Source organism: Accipiter gentilis, chromosome 15, assembly GCF_929443795.1.
Source record: "Accipiter gentilis chromosome 15, bAccGen1.1, whole genome shotgun sequence".
Classification (NCBI taxonomy): Eukaryota; Metazoa; Chordata; class Aves; order Accipitriformes; family Accipitridae; genus Astur; species Astur gentilis.
The window spans coordinates 2,030,465-2,043,314 of record NC_064894.1 but is presented as its reverse complement, the minus strand read 5'-3'; the positions used below and the strand labels follow the sequence as shown (position 1 = coordinate 2,043,314).

At 37.5% G+C, this 12,850-nt stretch overlaps 1 protein-coding gene across 1 annotated transcript in view; it reads left to right on the top strand.

Annotated features, from left to right (window-relative positions):
- Positions 1–12,850, top strand: part of EYS (eyes shut homolog) — a 940,845-nt gene that overhangs the window by 468,039 nt on the left and 459,956 nt on the right. The window contains exons 24-26 of the mRNA XM_049818234.1: positions 2,752–2,848; positions 3,882–3,989; positions 4,670–4,815. Coding sequence (XP_049674191.1) covers positions 2,752–2,848; positions 3,882–3,989; positions 4,670–4,815 — 351 coding nt within the window. The remainder of the gene's footprint in view (positions 1–2,751; positions 2,849–3,881; positions 3,990–4,669; positions 4,816–12,850) is intronic.

Here is a 12,850-nt window from a genome sequence, read left to right as displayed (position 1 = left end):
AGATGCTTGCTCAGATGTTATGTAGTATCACAAAAGAGTAAGAAGCTATTCCATATAAGTTCTGTTAGTATTTCTTAAGTTTTACTTTATGTTAGCTTCATGCCCTTTTCCGATTACCTTATAAAACTAAAAACTGTCCGTATATCTTTGAGTTATTTATAATATTACATAGGTTTACTTTTCATTGTGCTACTTTTCAGTGAAGTCCCATTTCCCTGGCCCATTGACATAGCCTTCTACTGTGTAATGAAACTTAGTTTCAGAAATGTCAAATATTACAAATAAATGAGAAGTCACACATGAGGAAGTTGGCTACAAATGGTCCTGTGGTCCTGGTCTCTTGTATTCACTATGCCTTCCAATTTCTTAATCAAACCAGAGTTGGAGAAACATGTTAACCATCTTTTCTGCTATTACTCAGTGGCACTGGAGTGTCATGTGTGTCAGAAGAGCAACTCCTGATTATTTTTGTGTGTGTGTGTGTTAGTGACTGCTGTCTACTTGATGTAACCAGGTCTAGTACTGAAGATTGAACTAGCATGCCACAGCCCAAGTTACGGTGCTTTTACCTTTTTTTCCTCAATCAAGCTTCAGGCAAATATAGATGAAGGCTCAAGTTGCAGTATTAAGATGCAGATTACGCACACTATAGATAAGAAAAGCATTTGGGTCGTTCACTGTGGTTGTAGCCCATTCGCAAATAATAAGCTAAACCATTGAGAATTTAACAAGGTTGCCTGTGCTGAGGGAGCTACTTCAAAGCAGTACACTGGGACTGAGAATTTTTGTCACCTGTTGTGGCAATTGTCTTACAAAGTTTTTGTAAAACATCATACAAATAAGAAATAAATGAGGGTATCATTTTGCACTCAAGATATTTCTGAAAAAGAGAATAACATGATAAGAGCGTAAGTGACTAACCCTTCAGTTACAGTTTGAGATACATTCCAGGCTTTATTTTCCAGCTTTGTAGCAGAGACTGCTGTGAAACCTTCAGCAAATATTTGGGACTAATTTCAGTCAGGTGTAGCCAGGAAAGTTGTTGAACAGAAAAAAAATCCTGGTAAAAAGAAAATACCACCTGCTTTGATGTGGGCTGATGTTTAGATCATACACTGGAGTGCCAGCAGCGATTTCTCTCTACAGCTTTCCCTACAACTCTGACCAAGCCACTTAGTTTTTCCAGTAATGATTTTCTCTAGATAAAAGTAAGCCATACTATTCTGTCATCTTCCATGATTTCCCCACTTTCATGAAGTACTTTGAAATCCACAAATACATCATATAACAATAAAAGTCATTAGTGTCCTTATTTCAGTATCTAAAAAAGTACTGATAACAATTTTTACCTGTTTTAGTAGAGAAATCCAGTAAAGCCTTCATCATATTTATAATAATATACACCAAATTCCAGTAGCTGTTTTTATAGTTGTTTTAATTTAATACTGATATCTAAGTGGTGTTCAAAAGCATTTTGGTGAACAGTGTAAATGCTCTTTGGTCAGTCTGCTGTCAGGTGTCATGTATTACAGTGACTACAGTGCAAATAGTTTGTTCATTGTGATGGTTTCATTACTACATCGATTGAAACATTCAATTTGTGTAAAATTCATCTAAGTAGCTATAGTTTATGCACTGTATATAATTTTAACACATCTGTGTATTTGGTAGTACGTTTATTTCTGTGAGCGTTGTAAGAATTAGCATGCTAGGAGCAGAAGTAGTTTTCTTGTATCACTGAAAAATCTCTTATTTCTCTTTAGCACATATTCTGGGATGTTTATGCAGGTAAATTTAATGTGTTATGCAAGTAATGTACTGTGCAGATAAGATCTTGATCACATTTTTTCTTCATTTAAATATTAAAACCGGTTAAATGTTTTTTTTTTTCTCATCTACTGACTGCTTTGAATAAATGTGGTCTCTCTAACTTCTATTATGCTCTGTAATATATTACTTACTGAATTAGCTTTTAGTTTCTGTTACTTTACCACACTCTCCAAGAAAGCCTTTTCAGCCCTTTAAAATGGGTTACACTTCCCCAGTATATTTAGCTGGGTGCTCCATCCAAATCCGTTCTCTTTGGTTCATTAAAGTATCTTAAGACTTCTTATACTCTCCTGAAATGAACTTGTTGAAGCTAAAGAACAATAATAATTGGAGAAAGTTCTTTCAGGATTGCATCCACTTGCTGCCCCGATCTTGGAGTCAAGAGAGCAGTGAGGGTTGGCTGCTCCAGAAGCGAAAGTAAGCCAGGAGTCTTATCAAGGCTGCCAGGGCAGGGACCTTGCTGTCAAGGGTCTTGTCTGACAGCATCTGAATGAGGCGAGCAGGGCAGGGCCGATGACGGTGTTCAGCATCAGCGTAGGACACCAGATCGCCATTTGGGGCTACAGGGAATGGGGCGGGTCCCGGGTCAAGCCAGGGAGCTTGTCTGAAGGCCAAAGTCAGCATCCAGATGAACAGGTACGTGGCTAGGCGTGCACATGGCTGCAGCGTAGGTCAGTCAGATACCAAGGGCAGAGAGCCTCAGCTTGGGCGCTCCCAAGAGAAGGGGTAGTCGCTACTGATGCTTCTCTCAGCTCTTTTGTAAACAGCTTCAAGGGCAGCTGAGATATCTCTGGCCTGCCACTTGTGTTGTCTAAGTTGGTCCTGAGCTCGGACAGCCAAACCTCCAGGAGGATCTGTGACCCTTATATTCACATTATGTAGTAGAACTCACTCATTCACAGTTAATAATCTGTGTTTCAGGATTTGAGGGTACTTACTGTGAAGTTAACAGTGATGAGTGCATCTCCCATCCATGCCAGAATGAAGGTCTCTGTGTGGACGGGGTTAACCATTACAGGTGAGGAAGGTTATTTGAATGACAGATATGCAGTATGATATGTGGATGTGTACCATCTAGCTGTTCTTTGGGTACTTTGCCTCTCTTATGTCTGCTGTCCTTCAGTGATGTAATATGTCTTTTTTTGTGATGCATTTGACACTGTTACATTACACTTTAAATCTTCTTTGTACATACATGTACACCATACATGTGGACCCAATAATCTATTGTAGGGCTAATTAAAAAATTGTAGGAATCTTATCAAAATATAACAAACAACTGCTATTAGACAAGTTACAATAATACTAATAGTCTAAGTAAAAATTAATAAAAAACAGCTTCATGAACAATGTAGTTGTAATTGTTATATACGAAATCTTGCAATTATCTAGCTCTTGTCTCTGTTGTTATGATTACCCCCACAATGTCTGTCTGGGTCCTGTGATCAGTGATTTCAGTCTTCCTCAAGAAGAACTTGAGTGTTACTGCAAGTCATCAGCATCTGGAAGTCTTTGCCAGGAGAATGGTGATGTTTATGGTGGGGGTTTTCTCATCCTAAGTCTCAGGCCTGCTTGGAGCTATATTTGTATGTTTCCTTATCACAGTTTATTTCCTTTGCACTGTTCACCAGCTTCCCGAGCCCACTTGGACACAGAAGGCTATTGTTTGTAACACCATGATTATCCCAGTGTCACACCCTCACCGTAGGTGCTATTCCTAGAGCTGAAACTAAGCATGAGAGGCAGCAGTCAGTTGGCTCTGGGGCCGGTGTCAAAACAAGTGAAAACCAGCTCAGGCCAAGACAAGTTCTGAGCCTTTTCACAGTGTGGTCAGCACAAAGCCTGTGGTCTTCAACTAATAATGGCAAAAATCTTACTTCCTGGGCTGCAGTCACTGTATTTGTGAAGCTTGTGAAAGTACAGCACTTGGTAATGATCAGAAAACCGCATAATTTTGGAACCACCTAATTTATACCCTTCAATCTGCCATGTTTTTCTGGCATGTTTTTATGTTAAGCTAAAAAGTAATAGAGTGACATCCTTTTTGCTAGGTGCTCATGCCAGCATGGCTTTACTGGGACACTCTGTGAAGTGGAGATTAATGAGTGCTTATCGAGACCCTGCAAAAACAATGGAACTTGCCTGGATCTCGTAAACAGGTTAGTTACTACTAAATGAAAAATAATTCCCTGATTTTCTTATGTATAAAGTCTGCTTGCTGCCTTGAGGTTCGGACAGGACCTTCAGCATATGACAAGGATTTCTGTGTTAAAATGAGATAAGCAAATGCTACTGACTTGGCTATTTATTTCTTACGTGACCCGAGAGGAAAACAGAAGGGAAACTGTCTTCAGCATAACTTAATGCTTTTCCACCTCACCTCTTATTGTTCTTTTTTTTATTTGGAATACGAGTGAAATAGAAGAAAATTGATCTTCAGTTAGATTGCTACATCTCTCTTTTCAGCTTCCAACAATGATGTTTTCTAATGTCAATGTTTACTAGAAGTTAAGTGTAAGCAAGAGAAAAAATTGTATCTTGTGTTCCAAAACACTCTACGGTTATTCAGAGGCTTGTGTCAAAAGAACATTAGCCCTTAAGTCATTCCTTATACCTTCAGCTAAAGTTACTGTGCACAAGTTTCCTATTAATTTAAAAGAGAGTAAATCGCTCTGCTTGTTTCAGAAACACGGAAATTAGAAAAGTCTGTTAATTATTTTAATATGGATGATGATTAGGGACACCAGCTTGACATCAGGACATACAGATAGCTTCAGAATATTGGAATGGATCATGTTGTTTACTTCTGCTGACTTACCTGATTTTCCCTTTTCTGAAGATTCATCTGTAGTTGTGCACCTGGATATTACGGGTCTCTGTGTGAGATGGATGTAAATGAGTGCGAAACTTTGCCTTGCTTGCATGGAGGAAGCTGCATCAACAGGCTTGGAGGCTATCAGTGTTCCTGTCCCCTTGGCTTCACAGGTATGGTTTGCTCTCTACCTCAGTGGAGAAGGCTATTTCACAGGTTTTATATGTTTTTAATTTTCTAGCAATGGTCTCAAGTAAATCAAGGAAGAGTACACAGGATCATCTCCTTATTGGAGGATAAATCAATCTTATTCAAATAGAACTTTGATCCAGTTCTTGCTAAGTAGCTCAAGATGTTATTTACATTAAGGCTTGATTTATGATTTCTTTAGTCACACGTACATTCAGCTGAAACACATTAAAAAAGAGATTACATAGTGCAAATAAAACCAGTGTTTTCTGAATTCAGCCAAGAAAGTAAGTATTACCATAGATAGAGTAAATTTTACAAATACAATAATGTCATTTGAATTTGCACAGAACCATAGAAACGCTTTGACTTGGCTGACCTGTTGGACTGACACTGTTGCCTTCAGTGTTAATCTTTACATATTAACAGAATTAATGACAAAATATTTAATGGGTAGAGATGTAGTAAAATTTCTCTAAAATAATGTTGACATTTATTTAAATGCTCTGCATGCTGCAGGACAAGTAGTTCATACTTAATGTTTTGATACATGCAGCTTAAGCAACCTGAAAACACGGCATCATATGACTCTGCGGAAATATTTATAGTTGTCTGCCTCAAGTTGTATCATTTCTGCATTCTGTCTGCATAAAATGTTTTTTCCTACCCATTCCAGCCTGTGATGAATACCACATAATTCATAAGATTAGGAAGGATGCAATTCGCATCCACTGAACTGAGGAATGTAATTTCTGCAAGAAAAGAACAAGTACAGTTTTGGGAATATCTATATAGCTGCATATACTTTTTCCATTCACCACAAACTTTAGTCCACATACCACTTGTGCTGTGTTCTTCAAAATCATCCTTGATGTTTTAGTAAAATTTGGAAAAATCCATATAATTCTCTTGCCCAAAATTTTAAAAGCCCCCCCCCCCCCCTCCATTTTCTTCAGAAGGGCTGTGTTCTGAATAGTACTGCTTGGATGTCACAGAAACTTCAGTTCATTAGGCAGTGGTGCTTCAGATTTATAATTTTAACTAATAGATGATGAAATAGTTGTCTTCATCTTTACATATATGTTTCTGTAAGAATTCCCAGTTGCATTCATAAAAGACAAGACACCTGTACCTGAAGGGCTTATGAGACTAATTTGGAAAGGAACAAGCAATCTGCAGGTGTGCTTTCCTTTTATGATTCTTCATTATTCACTACGCAGTTTCACTTGAGTTCTTTTCCCTAACACATTTAACCAACAAGGATAATATGTTGGGTTTTGTTGGGGCTTTTTTGTGAGTGTTTTGAGTGTGGGTTTTGTTTTTTGGGTTTTTTTAATCAGCTGTAGTAGTTTACTATTACAAGTAGTTATGTACTGGTACAAATTGTTTCAGTATATTTACAAGAATAGTTGTTTACTATTTAGTGTTAGTTATTTACTAACAAGGGTGGCGTGATATCCAGGTGTATTATCAAACACTGAAACATTACTCAAAAATTAGTGATAGATTGCCCATCACTTAATTACAACCAGTGTTTCTCCCCCCCCACCCCCCCCAAGTGATGCTGTTTGGATATCCACTGTGCAATGTACCAGCAAGTCTGAAGGAGTAATTCATCCAATACAAAGTGTTTGGAATAGCAGTTGAACTAAGGCTTTAAAATGAAATTGCACTGTTAGCAGGCCCAAAAGTGAGTGAAAGTAATTTGATTTCAAAGCGACGTCTTTTCAGAGCATGTTGCTTTTCTGGATTACGAAGCAAAAAAAGCATGCATCAAGTGTATGTTTCCCTGGCAAACATACAGAATTGTGCAGTAGTTCTCTGGTAGTTTGAAGTTTTGAAAACTTTTTCTTGCAATTACAATTCAAATAGTAAGAGCTGTTTTTTCATACTTATTTTAACAATTTTGTTTTGGTTACTTACACTACAGAAAAGGTAATTATACTGTTTGAGACTACCAAGCTTTATAATTATAAACAGTGAAAGAAAAATAGTTCAAAACTACAAAATAATAGTATTTAAGGTACTGAATTTATAACAGTACAACAAAAGTAATTTATTTAACTCTTGGAAAGATAGGCATATTTCCACTTTCATCTTCAGTAATTTCATAAATTTAGGAATAACCTTTTTTTTTTGTCATGGACAAGGCATATTTAAAGTTAGATAACAGCATGTATTGATTTCCATGATCATTTGTATTTCAAAAAAGTTAATGTAGAGAGAAAACTTTAGTCATTGACAGTTATTATTAAAATATTACAGATTTATAAATTTGAATGGAAACTGGAAACATCACAATGCATTAACTGCGCCAGGCCAAATTTTGTTACTATATTTCATCTTATTTATAAAAACTTATTTTAAAAATATTAACTTTCATCAGCCATTTACAATTTTTTTCATTATGTAATGTTACGTCTTGGAGAAGGCACTGATTTCTGCTCTGTAAGCTCAAAAATTTTGGCAGCTAATGTATCTCTTAATTTTAAATTTTCCATAAATTTATCTTATTTTGTTTACTTCATATTGTTCATAATTTTATTATTTTTTAAATACCTGTTTAACCAAAATTCATTAAAAAGAGTTTATTAACTATTAAAATATAACTTTTTCTCAACACTGCTAAGATAAAATCTGTTTTGCAGTTCAGGTAGACTCTTAGAAAAAGTGATCATGGTTTAGATGACAAATGCGCAGATGTATCCTTTCTGTCAGGATGTAATTGGCAGCAACAGTGGTCGTCTTAAACCCTAGATATGACTAATAAACCCTGATTAAAGTCTCACCCCAGCTACTTCAGAAGAAAATACTAACTGATCTGGGCATTCAAGAAACTGTTTTTTCACAGCCTAAAATAAGAATTGACTTAAAGCAGCGCTATGTTAGAAAGAGGAGAAAAGTAACAAAAGGATGATACCAAATACAGAAGTAATCCTTTTCAAAAGCAAACAGTTCCTTTCTTCTGTGTGTGTTTTGGGGTTGGTTTTTTTTGGGGGGTGTGTATGTGTTTGATTTAAAATACCTTCTGGACATGACTGCTCCAACAGGTCCATGTCTTTCCTGTGCTGAGGACCCCAGATCTCGACGCAGAACTGCAGGTGGGGTCTCAGCAGAGCGGAGCAGAGGGGCAGAATCCCCTCCCTTGACCTGCTGGCCACACCACTTTTGATGCAGCCCACGATACGGTCGGCTTTCTGGGCTGCGAGCGCACGTTGCCAGCTCATGTCCAGCTTTTCATCCGCCAGTACCCCCAGTCCTTCTCCACAGGGCTGCTCTCAACCTATGCTGGTTGTTCCCAGTCACCTTCTTCTATTGCCTAGAAATGGCTTCTAAGAGGATTCACTCCATGATCTTCACAGGGACTAAAGTGACACTTACTGGCTTGTAGTTCCCCTTATCATCCTTTGGCCTTTTTGGGGGAGCGAAGGGCCATGTTGCCTTTGCTAGTCACTGGAGGCCTTCCCCAATTTCCATGGCCTTTCAGACATGATAGAAAGCAGCCTCCAAGGACATAAGCCAGCTTTCTCAGCACCCTGAGATGCAGCCCATGGGGTACTGAATTACAGGAAATGAACACAAGAATTCAATACAAGAACTTATGTTTGGCCCAGTGTTCTGTATGCCACAACAGAAACCAAGTTAGATTATTGTGTCTAACCTTTGTTACCCAAGTTCACTATTTGGATGTGACTTTTTGATCATTTTTTTCAAATCTTGTATTTACAGCTTCAGCAACAGGAGAAGATAGTCTAGTACACATTTTCTTCTTTGAGGAAACATTTATTTTATGTGGTCTGTAAAGGTTACTGTACCATATAGCAGTGACCTCCAACTAGAAGGCGAGAGAAATGTATTTGTAGTTTCAAAGCACTGAAGTTAGTGAACAGCTAAGAATCCTGTTTGTAAGAAAGAAAGGTCTCTGTAGTGCATGCAATGTCTCTGGTCCTTAAGGAGACAAAGTCAATAACTACCTAATTTTTTGTACAGATTATGCTCAAAATATGCAATGCTTCAGTCCGTCCATAATGAGTGTTTGGCAACAGCAACTCTCACTGTGTATACAAATTAAATCTGGTGATTAGGAGCTTGGATGACAGTATACTCCCCTTGTTTAGTAAAATACAATTGTTTTGGGTTACAGATCTGTGTCTTTAGGGAGAAAAATCCTTGTCTTTTGGCAAAGAATATCTAAACGTGAAGTGTTTGTTCTTCATGCTCATTACTGTCTAATTTGAATGTATTTAGTATAGCAATTCTAAGGTGATTTCACCAATGTGTTGTACAGTTAATTACTATTTATCTTCAAACAGGACCAGCTTCTTTTTCTGGATTTGTAGAGTCAGTAAAAGAGGAGTAGAACTAGCTCTGCTTCTTATTTTTGACTGCTGAAAAGAAATAGCATATTATTTATGAATTGTGGTTATTTATAATTAGCATCAATGTAGGAGACACCTCTTTATGATGACAGAAAGGATGCTGTTCATGTAGTCATGTACATGTTAGGACTTACACCCATTTCCCATTGTATCCGTTGCCTAAAGTGGTATCATGGACTGGGAGAAAATCTCAGTTTGATTCTCACAGACTTTCCTCCAAGTTCTCTGCACCTTCATAGAGGTTACTAAAGGGAACAACATTAATAAAGAGTTTCAAATAACTTCTTTTTGCACACATCACTCCATATTGACCAGAACAGAGTCTTGAATACGATTCTTGGTGATGCATCCTTTCCCACAGTCTCTGTAGCTATCTGTTTAATCTTAAACGTTGATACTAAGTGGGACAAAAACCCCCAGAAGAAACATTTTCAGTATAAAATATCCAGTAGGTAAGCCATCCCTGTATTCTGTCAGTTTAAGTGAAACATTCTTGCTTTGTATCAAGCAGATCTGGAAACGTTTGAGGACAGTTTTTTTAATTCATTAGTGAAAATGGAGGAAGGTGATCCCTTAGACTCATGCAGCTGACAACAGTAAGCATACATCACAGTTCAAAATTTGCAGGCTTGATTGAATGGGAAAAAAAAATAATTTAGCTGCATCAGAATGCTGTCAGCCCCAGGCTAATGAGTTTTCCTTGGAGACATGATGATAAAGCCAGATGCAATTCCATGCTAACATGGCTAAAGTTCTTTGTGATTCCAGTGCTACTACTTTACACATCTTTCTTGGAGGCTCTTAACACTCTACTGCATTATACTACTTAGACATGTGCTGATAGTTCTTTCCTCAGTTTTCTAGTTTCTAAAGTCCTTTGGTACCTGACTTCCCTTGTGGATTTCATGGAAAGGCTGGTTGCCTCTCTCAAAGTAAAGGATTTTGCCGAGACCTCCAGAATATTGACACCATTCTAGTTATTTATGTCTTGTTGTCACAGAGTGGCAATCATACTGATAATAATAATGATAATGGTAATAATAACAACAACAATGATGATGATAATCCCTTCCTCCAGGAAACCATGTCTCACAAGAATGGAATCACTGTTAAACATTGTATCCTAATTATGGAAGTGCTGTTGTGAAGTTCTGCGGTTTGCCTTATGTTTTTGATTATGATACTATATATACCACATAAGTATTTTTCTTAGGACTCACACATAATATTTAACAAAACAGGAACATTTAATAAAACTGAGACAATTCCCAGCTAAACAGATGGTAACTGGAATTGATAACATAAATACAATCTATCAGATTAGAGTTTCAGGGTAAAGCAGATGTAGAATCTGAAGATTTTTTTGAGCTCCTTGAAGTGCAGGATTCAGTGGATGAGACTTTTCAAGGGCAGGTAGTGATAGGACCAGGGGTAATGGCTTTAAACTGCAAGAGGGGAGATTTAGGTTAGATGTAAGGAAGAAGTTCTTCACCGTGACGGTGGTGAGGCACTGGAACAGGTTGCCCAGAGAGGTTGTGGCTGCCCCATCCCTGGCAGTGTTCAAGGCCAGGTTGGATGGGGCTTTGGGCAACCTGGTCTGGTGGAAGGTGTCCCTGCCCAGGGCAGGGGGGGTGGAATTAGATGATCTTTAAGGTCCCTTCCAACCCAAACCATTCTGTGATTCTATGACTATCCAGTGAGAACATTTGAGAGCTTGTGGTCAAGTGATTATATCTACATCTTTCCTGTTATGGTAAGCTATTAGGTTACAATTCAAATTATCTAGGGCTTTTAGAGCCCAAATCAGTGTTTCACAGTAAACCTACAACAAATTCAAGAAAGCCCTGATGCAACTGTTAGAGGTGTTTCCTAGCTGTTACTGCTAGCTAGGAAAGTCTCTGTACTTTTCGGCAAGTGTAACTTTGGAAGGGTGTTGGAATATATTCAAGTATGCCACTGTGCATGCTTTAAAGGAGTTTCTATTCTATAAGAGTTAGCAAGGCCCAGGGGACTGAAATCTCAATTTCCACACAAATTGCTCTGCTACAAATACTGTGACAAAGGAACTTTTAAGCAGCTTTAATGCAAGAACAGAGGAACATTATGCATCATAATACCAATCTATTTTGCTGTGATTCTGCGATATTTCTTTGAGCTTTGTATAAGTTGTAAATGTACTTAATGTCTAAATCTTTTATATTAAATTATTGTATTTAAAAAAGATAATGTTACAAATGAAATAAGAATATTTTAATAGCTATTTCTGATGGTGTATTCTTTTGCTAGGCACTCAGAAATTCATGACTGGGAACCAGTTAGATAAAAACATGCAATTTGTCACTTAAAAGCCTGTGGATGTTTCAATCAGTCACAGCAATATCTAAAGCAGTGACTACTGAGTGATGGTTTCACTTTGCAGAACTCAACATGCTCAATGTTAGAACAGTTACTGGGCTTCTTATTTCTGAAAAGCACGGCCATGGTAGCATCGTGGATTTTTTTGGTTCTCTGTATCTGTCTCTGCTCATAATCTCTGTCTTTTATCCTTAACAGGATTCAGAGAAGTAGATGACTTCATGAATAGTATTTTGTTCACTATATTAGAATGGCTTGGCCTTCCATGCTAAGAATCTGGTTGTTTTATTAGGAATTCCACTGTATTTTTTCCTAGTTTGTAGTGGAAAAATGTATAGGGCACCTCTCTGGGTCTCACTGATTACATGACTTGGATCTGTTTTATTTCCACGCAGCCAGCGTACTACTCCAAGTTGCCACGTTCTCATTTGAAACAAATAGGGAAGGTGTTGTGCTATAGTAATTAAATGAACCAAATATTAGTGCCTATACATACTACCCAAGGCATACCTGTATTCTAAATAATACATGTTCTCATCAGTAATTAAGATTATTTCCAAGTGTTTGTACTTCCTGCTTGCCTCCATAGAGTCTCAGTGTGTGATTAGCATCAATCTAAGTGGAAAAAAAATCAACCTACTTTTTTTGCATACTTTTGGGATTTTGGGGGAGGAGGTCGAATTCGACCACAGTGTTATTAAATAGTGTAAGAATTTTGAAAATCATTAGGTTATGATGAAATACATGCTATTCAGAAGTAACTTTGTATATAACCTTGATGAAATTCTTGTTGGATTGTCATCTGGTTGCATGTACGCATTGCATACTTTTGATCCCATGTGTTTTGCCATTAACCAGGCTACCAGCTCAAGCTACCAAGGGAAATCTCATTCCTGAATCAGAATTAATCAGGTTGGAAGGGACCTTGTGCAGTCTGTAGTCCAGCCTCTTGGTGAAATCAGTGTTGGCTATGGGGTCAGACCAGGCTCTTCAGGGCTTTGTCCAGTCTGGAAGACCTCCAAGGACAGTATTGTTCTCACTTCTGATGGGACATTTAAACTGTACTGTGAATAATACAGTACTTATTAATAGTAAGTGTGATTCCATGTGTCCCAAGAAGAGAAAGATGAGTTTTTAGCTAGATAGTAAACTTTGACTGTAAAAACACATAAGTGCTTCAGTTTTAAATAAGACTATTACAGACTACATAAAACATGCCTAATAGAGAAGAAAATCAAAAGCTATAACGATAATAATAATATTAGTATATTCTGGAGGCATTCAG